Source organism: Nesoenas mayeri, assembly GCF_963082525.1.
Source record: "Nesoenas mayeri genome assembly, chromosome: 2".
Classification (NCBI taxonomy): Eukaryota; Metazoa; Chordata; class Aves; order Columbiformes; family Columbidae; genus Nesoenas; species Nesoenas mayeri.
The window spans coordinates 1,538,926-1,551,152 of record NC_137543.1 but is presented as its reverse complement, the minus strand read 5'-3'; the positions used below and the strand labels follow the sequence as shown (position 1 = coordinate 1,551,152).

At 52.6% G+C, this 12,227-nt stretch overlaps 1 protein-coding gene across 1 annotated transcript in view; it reads left to right on the top strand.

Moving 5' to 3' along the window:
- Positions 1-12,227, top strand: part of ARHGAP39 (Rho GTPase activating protein 39) — a gene marked incomplete at both ends in the record, with an annotated part of 153,405 nt that overhangs the window by 126,546 nt on the left and 14,632 nt on the right. Inside the window, one exon of the mRNA XM_080339494.1 lies at positions 9,204-10,611. Within this exon, the coding sequence (XP_080195620.1) occupies positions 9,204-10,611 (1,408 nt within the window). The remainder of the gene's footprint in view (positions 1-9,203; positions 10,612-12,227) is intronic.

Below are 12,227 nucleotides of genomic sequence, written 5' to 3'. Positions count from 1 at the left end.
GGAGTTGAGAAATCTGCTCACTTGAGTATGGAGTGTCTGTCTCTGGGGGACACTTCCAGTTTGGCTTGGCTTGTTGTGACAGCAATAATTCCAGAATCACGGGCTGGTTGGGGTTGAAGGGATGTCTGGAGATCATCCAGTCCAACCCACCTGCTAAAGCAGGGTCACCAGAGCAGATCACACAGGGTCCAGGTGGGTTTGAATGTGTCCAGAGAAGGAGACTCCACAACCTCTCTGGGCAGCCTGGTCCAGGCTCTGGCACCCGCAAAGTGAAGAAGTTTCTCCTCCTCCTCAGATGGAACCTCCGGTGCTTCAGTCTGTGCCCATTGCCTCTCATCCTATCATTGGTCACCACTGAAAACAGTCTGGTCCATCCTCTTGACACCCACCCTTGAGATATTTATATTTATATTGTGTAACTCTTAGGTCAGTTGTGGAAGCAGAGGTGACCAGTGGACTGTCCTCCAGTGGTGGAGGAGCTGGAATAGCTCCTCAGGGCCTGGGTTTGCTGCTGCCCTGCCTGGCCACCCCTTCTTTCTCCTCCCAGCTGCAGTGATGGCAACATGCATGCTTCAAAGCTATGGAGAAACCCCCGTTGTGTTCTTCAGAGCTGGAGAAGCCGTGGCCACCTGCTGCAACTCGTGTCAGTGCCTGGTTGTATCTCCAGCTCTGCCCTGGCTTTGTCTCTTTGGTAGAGAAGTAGGATGTCCAACCCATGGGGAGGGAGGAGTGGATCCTGTTTCTGCTGAGGACATGTTAGGAGAGCAGGACAGCAACTGCTTCATCTCCATAGGATCCTTGACCTCTTGACATGGTCTTCCTCAATTTGTCCTGGACCTTCTCAGTCAGGAGAGTTTAAAGAGGTCTTGGATCTTCTCATGGTTTTCAACATCTCATGGTCATCGGGAGTCACTTCACAGCTGACTGTCTAGCAAAGTAAGGATGGAAGTGAGCAGAAAATTGAGGTTGGTTTCCAAAAGACCTGGCACCATCTCTCTGATAGCTCCACAGAGCTCCGTGCAGCCCATAGGGCACCGGAGGTTTAGGAGCTGGTTGTGTGTTTGTCTGCTGAGTGACCTCACAGTTGGCCAACTTTCTATGGTTCTCTTCATCTCTTGGCTCTCACATGGATCATGCACTCCAGATGTTTCTAGATCCATTCTCCAGCCATGGGAGTGTTTGGTGTCCAACTCTTGCACCAACCATGTCCAGCCCTTCTCCATCTGGGCACAGATGGTGGTTGGTGCCGTGATGCCTTCACAGGGATGCAGGGGATGGGTTTCATTTGCACTGTTGGCAAAGAGGTTGTGTGAAGCCAGGTACCAAATTCAGGAGGAGTCTTGTAGGAGCTTAGAAGAAGTCTGGGACAGAGGTGAGGAGCCACCACACCAGACTTTGAACGTGGCTCCTGCCAGCTGGCCGTGCACTTGGTATGTGGGAACAAATACAGCCGTGAGACCGGGGAGGAGAAGGTCCCCAACCCCTTCTGGTCGCAACCTCTGGATTCATCCAGGCTTCCCGAGGAAGCCCATGCCCTGGAGACAGGATCCCAGCATCTCTGGGCTGAAACTCCCTTCACTGCCAATGTCAATTTTAGCCAGAGCGGCTGTGAGGCCACATTCCTCTTCCAACCATGACAAAGATGCCTCTCAAGTGTTCCCACAGCCATTTGCTGGCCAAGGAGACACCTGCCCCACAGAAGCACGGCGGTGGCCATCCCAGCTGTCCCACATGGGGACACATGCTGCTGCCAGCTGCTCCATTTATCTACCGCCTCATCCTGCTCAGGCTTCATCTTTTACAACTGTGAGTTAAAACCACGGCTTAAGGCGTCTCTGAATAAATGTGCCCGTTCCTGATTTTAGAGGTAAATCCGTTATCTGGTTTCTTTAGAAGTGACTAATACCAGTGATTCCTTGGAGAACCGTGGGATTAAAATCCCCTATTTTGAAGCAAAATTGAAGAGTGACTTGGAGGGTTCACCACTGTTCGTGAGGAGGAGGGACAGGTGCTGAGCTCTTCTCTTTAGTGACCAATGCCAGAACCCAAGGGAACGGCAGAAGATGTGCCAGGGGAGGGTCAGGTTGGACATGAGGAAAAGGTTCTTCACCCAGAGGTGCTGGACACTGAACAGGCTCCCCAGGGAGGTGTCACGGCCCCAACCTGACAGTGTTCAAGAAGAGACTGGACAACATCCTCAGACATACGGGGTGACCTGTGGGGTGTCCTGTGCAGGGACAGGAGTTGACTCCATGATCCTTGTGGCTCCTTCCAGCTCAGGACATTCTATGGTTCTTGGATGTATCACTGTGGTGTAACCTCCTGAGGTGGGACTTGTGCCCCAAAGTCCTCTAAGTCTCCATGAAACAGAGAGAAGACAATATCAGTCTCGTGCTTCTTCTCCAGAAGGAAACAGCTGGTGTTTCCTTCTCAAATATAACTCGGAGCCCGGATCGTGGAGCTGGGAGCAGCTTCCTCCGCTCTCTTTGCCACAGCCTTGCGTGTTTTCCTTGTTCAGCCAAACATCAAACTGTCATCTTGCTCTGAAAAGTGAACCACCATCCTCATCCTCATCATGTGGAGTGCCCAAGTCACCACAGAATGGTTTGGGTTGGAAGGGATCTTGAAAGCTCATCCAGTCCAACCCCTGCCATGAGCAGGGACATCTTCACCAGCTCAGGTTGCTCAGAGCCCCGTCCAGCCTGGCCTGGGATGTCTCCAGGGATGGTTCATCCACCATCTCTCTGGGAACTTGGGCCAGGCTCTCACCACCCTCAGGGGCAACAATTTCTCTCTCATGTCCATCCTGAATCTCCCCTCTTTTAGTTTAAAACCGAGCGATGGACCTGTACTGTCCCTCTAAGCCAAGAAACCCTTCCTGCTGAAGAGCTTCCAGCAAACAGCCACACTTCAGCTTCCAGGACCTGTTCTTCAAAGCCAACGTGCTGCTGATGGCTCAAACACAAACCAGGGCAGCAGGTCTAGCTTGGCTCTGTGGCCAAAAGCTCTTCTCTAAGAGAAGAAGTCGCTCAATAAGCCTTGTGGCAATCAACAGCTTCAAAGTCACCCATCTACTGGGATGAGTGGAGGTGATCCCGTGGGAGGAGGAATGAACTGGCACATTGCCCCAACACCCAATGTCGTTGTCTTGTCATAGTCCTTGGTAGGTGATCATGTCCCAGAGCCTGGTCAAAGAAGCAGGAGAGATCTTGCCGGTGGGGAAGATCTGGAGGAGGTGCCACCAAGCCACAGACTGAGCTCGGGGGTGTTCGTAGCATGGATGATTCAGCTTGGAAATACCAAGAGGATGAAGAGCTTTGGGGAGGGCTGCGCGCCGGGGCATGTGCAATCTGCTCGGCATGGGCAAGAGCTAAAAATCACCATTGTGGGAACTTGTTGTCATGCTTACGGAGACAAAGACAGCAGATCTCCTTTTGATCTGCTATTTAAGGAAATGTCACTTCTGCTCTCTTTGTATTTTGCAGCTGATTCCTCTTAATGACAAAGGCTTCTCTGTTCTCCGTTCTCTGTGTTCCCTCCTCCCTCTCAGAATAAACCAAAACATCGTCTTGTTTCAGTGACATTTGGGTTTCAGAAAACAGGCTATTTCGGGTGATCAGTTTAATCGTACGTCTGAGGAGGGACGAGCAGCCCTGATTGCTGCCAGGACGAGTTGTGTTGAGCATCAGCCAGCTTGGCAGACCCTGATCTTGTGCTCCCCCCTGGTCAGTTCCTAATGAGACTGATCATGGAGAGCTCAATGGAGACCTCCCTGTCACCATGGCTTGTCCCAGTGTAGCCTGAGATCTTGCTGATGACTAGCCAAAAGGACAAAGTGGATGCTGTGGCCAGGAGTGGTAGGAAACTGAAACTAATCTAGACCTTTAGCATGGTCAACCTGACCTTCAGCAAGGTCAACTTGGCCTTCAGCAAGGTCAACTTGGCCTTCAGCATGGTCAGCTTGGCCTTCAGCATGGTCAGCCTGGCCTTCAGCAAGGTCAACCTGGCCTTCAGCAATGACCTACCAGCCCATGGCTCACCAGGAACACCCATCTGAGCTCCTTTCAGCACTTGCTCATTAGCTACAAGTCACAAAATCCCTTCACTATGGATTCTTGGCCTCTAATTTAGGGTCTGCAGGGTGGGATGCAGAACTGTCCACCACACCACGTTCTGCTCAATGTGATGTTCAGAAACCGAAGCTATTTCACTGAAAAATGGGGGCTTTCGTCATCTCAGCAGTGTCTCGGAGCTCTGCTTTCCCCCTTGCTACTGCAAAAAGGGTAGACAAAAAAATCTGGGCTATTGAATGAGATTGGGGTGGGGACGGAAAGGCTCGTTATCTCCCTCTTGTCTTGATTCATCTTCCGCTGCTGCTAATTAGAGCAGATGCCTTGGGAGCAGCTTTTCTGAGAGAGGAGGAGTTAGAAGCGCTCGGGCAGCAAACGTGGGAGATATTTCATGTAGAGATTTGGTGTTGTGGGCCTGAAGCTAAAAGTGATCGGGTAGCGGCATCCAGAGAAAAGGGATCGGACAATCCCCGAATGTTGTAGCTTTCTCCTTTCATTAATAAATAATTTTTAAAAGGGTATTTAGACAGGGCAGCTTTTGCTTATCTTGTTCACAGGTATCAACCTTCCGTAATATTCTAGTTGGAGAATGAAATTGTGTGTTGAGGAGCCTTGTGAGGCCTTAGACACCCTTCAACTCAAGCTTTGCAGTCAACAGAGATGGGCTGAAGGTTGAGCTTCAGCCGTTCCATCACTCTGAATTTCCCTCAAGATGACACAGCCTGGTGTTCAGCTTCCAGGAAGCCCGTGTCTCCTGTTGTACCCATCAAATGGTCCTCGTGATCCCACCACTGGTGTTTAGCGGGAGACAGAAAATAGAGGGCAGCTGTGACATCTTCTGATTGGTGGTAATGATGTATCTTCTCCATGGTTCCTCCATGGATGGTTGGTCTTGTCCACAACAAAGACCAAAGACCTGAATCAAAGACCAAATCCTGGATCAAATACCCAATTCTGGATCAAAATCCAAGCCCCAGATCAAAGACCAAGCCCCAGATCAAAACCCAAGTCCCAGATCAGCCTGGGAAAGGGTTGGCAGGTCATGGAGCAGGTCTCCTGCCACGTGGCTCCATACGGAGCCATCAGCCCCGAGTTGTCCCACCAGGAGCAGTGGGTGACATCTGTTGTCCATGAATACAGGCAGGGACACCAGCTCATCTCCTCCTGACCCCAACAAGTGTAAAACCTCTTCACATTGCAGTTCTTCTTGGTTTTCCACATCAAGGAGATGTGTCAGCGTTCGCACTTGGCTCCACATAACCATCTTATTGCCCAAACGATGCAGATTTCACCTCATTTCAGTAGGAATTGGATTTGACCATATCTGTGGGTTTCTTAAAATATGAAATCCAAGGAGGATGTGAGATTTCCAGGGGCGTAGATGAAGACGGTAACAGATATTGCAGGTGTAGCAAAAGGGTTGGAGACACCACGGTGGGATTAGGGCACACCTGCAGTGACCTCTGATCACATAAATGCTGTAAGCAACAAGGAGTTTAATTTTTTAATCATAAAAGCTTTAAGCAACAAGGAATTTAACATTTCAGGTACCGTCAAAGCCCTGGGATATTTATATACCTTGTAAGCATGTAATCTTGTATGTACACAATTTTGGGAACAGCAACAGTTTCAGATATAGAGCGATGAAGTCTTCAGGGTGGAGAGTTGGGCTTGATGATCTCAGGGTCTCTCCCAACCAAAATTATTCTATGACTCCATGATTTTAATCCTGTCTTCCCTAATTCAGCTATAAATTAGTCCAAAAACGGAGTTTTCTGGCAGCTTTTGCGTGATTATAGAGGCTGAACAGCTGTTGTAAAGCCAGTTTCATAGCTGGAAACATTTAGGAGGGATCATCAGAGGCTTCGGGCGAAGCAGAGACATCTCCTAGGCTCTGCCCACCTTCGCCGCGTTTGCCGGAGGATATTTGTGTTGCCGGAGCGTCGTCGGGCATCGTGCCAGGTACAGGGAGATGTATTTCTCTGCCGTGGGCTCATCGCCGACCCCGCGGTCCCGCAGCGGGATGCAATCGGCACGACGGGCCACCCATCCGCGGCTGTGCCGGCGGTGCCCAGCGGGGAGGAGACGGCGGTTGTGCCGCATCCTTCGTCTCCATCCCCAGGGAGATGCGATCGGTCCAGTTTAGCGTCGCACTGGGGGATCTCAATGGCGTTAAGCTCAGGAGCAGAGAGGATGCGCCCGGGTCCGGCGGCTGGAGGAGGAAGGTGAGGAAGGGCACGGGGATGGTGGGGACAGCTTGGGGACATCGCCTGGACATGGTTGCGTGGTGGGATGGTGACAGGGTGCCCGGACACCCCGTGCTTTTCAACAGACACAAACCCCCATCCGCTCACAGGACATTAGAAACCAACATATTTGAATTAATCATTCAAATTAAGGGCTTTTCCCCCTCAAATGATGCAAACCAATTTAATCCTAGCACTAAATTATAGTCTTCATCTGCGACGTCTAAAAAACACCGGGACAAGCAAACATCTTGAAAAAATATGAATATATATGTAGGTCTTGTGAATATTCTTGCTTTTAAATCCTCTTTGGAGAAGCATTGCCATGTCATTCATTTAAAAGCCAGAACGATGCTGTTAGAATAATTGCACATCTGTGACCTGCGCTTTGATTTCCCAGCCCCGCGTCAATTTACTGTAGCTGCCAATCGACTGCGTTAAAGGCATCGCGGTAGAAATGGCCAACATAAAATATTATCGTGGTTGTCACGGCTCTTTGGAAGGTAAATAGAGATGTGGATGGTCTTAATTATTGCCGGCATCAAGATAATTCTATTTAAGTGTCTGGGATGGTGTCGGAGATCTCTCATCATGCCCTTGACTTTCTGGAGGCTGGAGGAAGAATCTTGCTTTTCCCTGCGAGGAATAAATAGTGAAGGGAACCTGGTGCCAAGCCAGATAGCAGAAATACTTAGGATTTCTGGAGTTGCTTCTGTGCCAGGGGGGTGGGAATCCTCAGCAGGGCTCATTTTCCTCCCCAGGAGCATCGCTTTTCATTTATTGAAGTAACCGAACTGCTTGTGAGCGCGGCGGCTGCAGTGATTTAGCCACAAAAATATAAAGGCCTTTCGCAATATTCCCTTTGCAAGCAGAAAATTCGGTTTAGCCCATCACAACATCTAGTGTTCAACAATAATCCAGGGATGGAGCTTTCAGGTTTATTGGTTGCCGTTACTTAATATTTTGATGGAAGGCTCTATGTTGGCTCGAGGGATTGATGGGCAGGGCTGCTTGGCGGGGGTTCCTATTCATATCTACTGTTGCCAGGCGCAGGCTGCTGTCTGAAATCCAACAATTAAGAGGTGCTCTCACTGGATTTGGGTTAAAACACCTGGCTTTAGGATGGATTCGTGTTTGTACGGGGACGATGGAAGAGCTGAAGGGGTGCGGAGCATCACTTGGGGGCCACAAGTGACAGGACAAGAGGAGACGGCCTCAAGTTGCACCAGGGGAGGTTGAGGTTGGATCTGGGGGACATTTTCTTCCCCAAAGGGCTGTGGGGCATTGGAACAGGCTGCCCAGGGCAGTGCTGGAGTCACCAGCCCTGGAGGGCTGGACAGACGGACATGAGGTTCTCAGGACATGGGGCAGTGCTAGGGGTGGGTTAACGGTTGGACTTGATGGTCTTGAGGGTCTTTTCCAACCAAAATGATTCAATGATGAAGAAAATGAGTCTGGATGTGGCACTTAGTGCCGTGATCTAGTCAGTGGACTGGAGTTGGACCAGGGGTTGGACTGGATGATCTCTGAGGTCTTTTCCAACCCAGTCCATTCTGTGATTCTGTGAAAAGGACGCTGTGGGCATCTGCCACCATTGCTCAGTCTCCCATTTGCCTCTCCATGGCGTTGTGCCTGTTCTCACAGCGGTGTTGAGATGCTCATCCTACCCAGGGTTGGCCCTAAGGGTTATTTTTGGGCGATGAAGAGGACAGAAGACAACTGCTGCTCCACCTCCTGTGACGCTCGTGCTCTATCCCTTTGGAGACCAAGGTGTCCACGTATCATGTGGGCTTAGGAAGTTGGTTGTTTGTCCCTCCCCTCCCTGTCCCGGTGTATCGGTTACTCCACTCTGGTGCTGCCAGAAATAGCTGCCCCACAGTCTTGGGGTCCAATGGGGCTTCATGTTTTGTGGGGCTGGGACACCTCTGCACAGGTTGGGGTTGTGTTTTCAAGCCCCTCCTGAGCTATTTAGCATCTCTCACTGAGTTTTTGCCTTCAACTTCTTTTGAAATGATGCTGGAGGTTGTTATTTTTTCCTGGTTTTAGCATAAGCCAGGTCCAGCCTGGAACCTGAGAAGGGTATTAATCCAGAGTGGGGAGCTGGATGGAGAAGGTAGGATGGGTTAATTCTGGGTGCCACAAGGAATAGAAAGCAAAAAGAGACTGGAGAGGTGGGACCTGGCTTCTCCTTCTCGCCTTGGGATGAGAGATCCCAGGCAGGGATTGTGGTGGGGTCAGTCCCCTCTCCCTGCAAGGACTTTGTCCCCAAATACCCCTGAAATTGTCCCAAATGTATGTGTGCCCCAACGTTTGTCCCCAGCCGGTGGCCGTGCTTGCTCCTTGATCGCCATTTGGCTCCAAGAGCTCCAAGGAACAAGCGGGAAGGGCTGATTCAGGGTTGTCTCCTTGAGATGTGCTCCAAGGGGTGTCATGGCTTTTGGGGGCTTGGCTTTCCAGCCTCCGTGTCCTTCGTGCACCCTGGGGGTTGCTGCATTTGGGACAGTGGCAGTGCTCTGGTCTCTCCATCACTGAGATGAGGAAGGAATTGTTGGCCCTGAGGACAATGAGAGTCTGGCCCAGGTTCCCAGAGAGGTGGTGGATGAACCATCCCTGGAGACATCCCAGGCCAGGCTGGACGGGGCTCTGAGCAACCTGAGCTGGTGAAGATGTCCCTGCTCTTGGGGACTTGGGGAGCTTTGAAGGTCCCTTCACACCCAGACTACTCTATGATTCTATCATTCTATGATTCACCTGACAGTGAGCTTGGGGTGCTTGGGCACATCCATCCTTTGGGCTCTGTTTCCAGAGGGGCCCAGGACAGCGACATGGGGGTGTCTGTCCCAGGAGGCTTCGCTCGCTGACGGCAACGCTGTGTTTCTCCCTGCAGGACGTCATCCCTGCGATGGAACGCCGGCACCAAGGAGCGGATGCTGATCAAGGTGACCGACCGCGAGCCCAGCTTCCTCATGCACCAAGGCAACGGCTACACCCCCGAAAACCAACCGGGCACCCGCTCGCGGCGACCCTCAGGGGGACAACAGTCGCCCAACCTCCAAACCTTCGCCCCCGACGCTGACAACTCCGTTTTCTTCCCCGAGAGGAAGCAGTCGCCCTTCTTGAAGAGGGCCGAGCACGTGGGGAGCTGCTCACCGCTGCTTGGCCGGGGGGACTCCTTCTGCTCCCCGCTCCAAGCCCAGCACCGCAAGCACTCCAGCGAGTCGCAACCCTCCTCACCCCGCTACGCCTACGAGCCCCCCCTCTATGAGGAACCCCCCATGGAGTACCAGGCTCCCATCTACGACGAACCCCCCGTGGACATGCAGTACGAAGCCAGTGGGAGCTACAAAGCCGGCTCGCCGCAGAAATCGCCCATCCGTAAACCTCACCCCTTCTTGCAGTCGCCCAAACAAGGCTCCAACTCGCCCTACCAGCAGTTGGTGCTCACCAAACAGAAATGTCCCGACCGCTTCATGAGCCTGGAGTACAGCCCCGCCGGCAAGGAGTACGTCAGGCAACTGGTCTACGTCGAGCAGTCGGGCTCCAGCCCCAAGATGAAGACGGGGTTGAGGCATAAATATTCCCCCAACCCCATCGGCGGGTCCTACTCGCTACAGCACAGCCCCTGCCTGGTCCGGGACCAACGCTTGGACATCAAATCGGGTGACTACAGCAGCATGGAGGGACCCGACTTCTGCCCTGGCCCAACAGGTGGCCAGGTGGCCCAGGGTGAGGACTCCATGTCGTGGTCCAGCCAACAGGACACCTTGTCCTCCACCGGTTACTCGCCCTCCACCAGAAAGAGGAAAAGCCGAAAACCTTCCCTATCCCATGACCCCAACGCTTCCTCCACGGACGGCTCAGGGGACCGGGAGGTGTTGGGCGAGCAGATGCTGGGTGAGGAACGAGCCACCCCGGGACCCAACAGGTCACCGATGAACCGTACGGAGAGCAAGGCGGTGGAGGCGGAGGCAGCGCGGGGCTTCCCAGAGCCCTTCCTGGCGCAGGCGCGTCTGGCTTGGGAAGCCCAGCAAGCCCACTACCATATGAAGCAACGGAGCAGCTGGGACTCCCAAAAGGACGGTTCGGGCTACGAGAGCGACGGTGCCCTCCCGTTGCCCATGCCGGGTCCGGTGGTGCGAGCCTTCAGCGAGGACGAGGCGTTGGCGCAGCAGGAGAACAAGCACTGGAAGAGGAACACCTTCGAGAAGTTGGGTTTCCCTCAGATCTTGCTGGAGAAGAGCGTCTCCGTGCAGACCAACCTGGCCTCCCCCGAGCCATACCTGCATCCATCTCAGGTAACGTCCTCGGGGATGTCCTCAGCGTTTTGGGGGGCATCACCGCAAGCCCTGTGTCACCACCCCTCACCCACCGCATGGCGTCTCCTCGGGTGCCGCGCCAGGTTGGGCAGATGACACCACATGGTGTCCCCATCACCCTCCTGGTGAAATCTCCTTCTTGGTGTAGATCCTGAGCACCCACGACCTCCCAGGGGAGCTCCAAGCACCCATCCCTGAAGTTCTTGTGCTTTGCAGAAACTCATCTCCTTGCATTTCACACATGGTGGTGCAGGAGATGGCTCTTAGCCATCCCCTGGTGGCTCAACCCAGGCTCCATAGCACCCTCTGAGAGCGCTGGATGCTGGGGACAACCAAAATGCCACCTCTGGTCCCCATCCAGCTGGAGGAGACGTGAGCAGGGATGTCCCCTCTGCAGCACCAGGGGAGATGGCCAGAGTGGGTTAAGAGCATCAAGAACACCATCCCCTTTCCACTTTCTCCACCTGCTTTGGTTTTCAATGAGGGTTTGCTCACCAGGTTGTTCCCACCGTAGTGGTTCAAGGTGCTGGAGCAGCACCGCTGGCCTGTGGTTTCACGGTGAGCAGGAACTGGCAGCACCATGTCTGAATTGGGGCCTTGAGCCACCACCCCAGTTCCAGCCATCCAGGTGGTGGCTGAAGCCATCACCAGGCCCACCAGTAACTCTGAAAAGAAGTTGCTCCTTAGCAAGGTGGTCCCTCAAAGAAGTTGGTCTTTAACAAGCCAATCCTTCAAAGTTGGTCCTTAGCAAGGTAGTCCCTCAAAGACGTTGGTCCTTAGCAAGGTGGTCCCTCTAAGTTGCTCCCTAGTAACCTGGTCTCTCAGTTGGTTCTTAGCAAATTGGTCCCTCAAAGCTCGTCCTTAGCAAGCTGGTCCCTCAAAGTTGGTCCTTAGCAAGCTGGTCCCTCAAAGAAGTTGGTCCTTAGTAACATGGTCCCTCGAAGAAGCTGGTCTTTAACAAGCCAGTCCCTCAAAGATGGTCCTTAGCAAGGTAGTCCCTCAAAGAAGTCGTTCCTTAGCAAGCTGGTCCCTCTAAGTTGCTCCCTAGTAACCTGGTCTCTCAGTTGGTTCTTAGCAAATTGGTCCCTCAAAGCTCGTCCTTAGCAAGCTGGTCCCTCAAAGTTGGTCCTTAGCAAGCAGGTCCCTCAAAGAAGTTGGTCCTTAGTAACATGGTCCCTCTAAGAAGTTGCTCCTTAGCAAGCTGGTCCCTCAAAACCTTGGGATGAAGCAGCCACAAGCCCACCAGCTTTCCAGGATCTGCTTCCCAAGGCTCTGAGCTGCCTGTTCCCTCCCTGGGACTGAGCCGCCTGTGTCCTGGAGACCGTGACATTGCCCATGTCCCCACGGCCAGAGGAGCCCAGAGATGGATTGAGGAGGTGGGGAGGTGAAGGCATCTGCTTTTGGATGCACCAAGGATGTGAGGTTGCTAGAAAAAGCTATAACGGCTTTTTCAAAATGGATTTCTGACCTGGAGAACTACCTGGAAGATCAAACTTGAACAAGGAGGAGAGAGACCCTGGACATGGACCTGAGAAACAATAGAAGCCAATAGTCTGGAAAATGCTTTTTTATGCCCATGGGAACGTGTAAGGAAA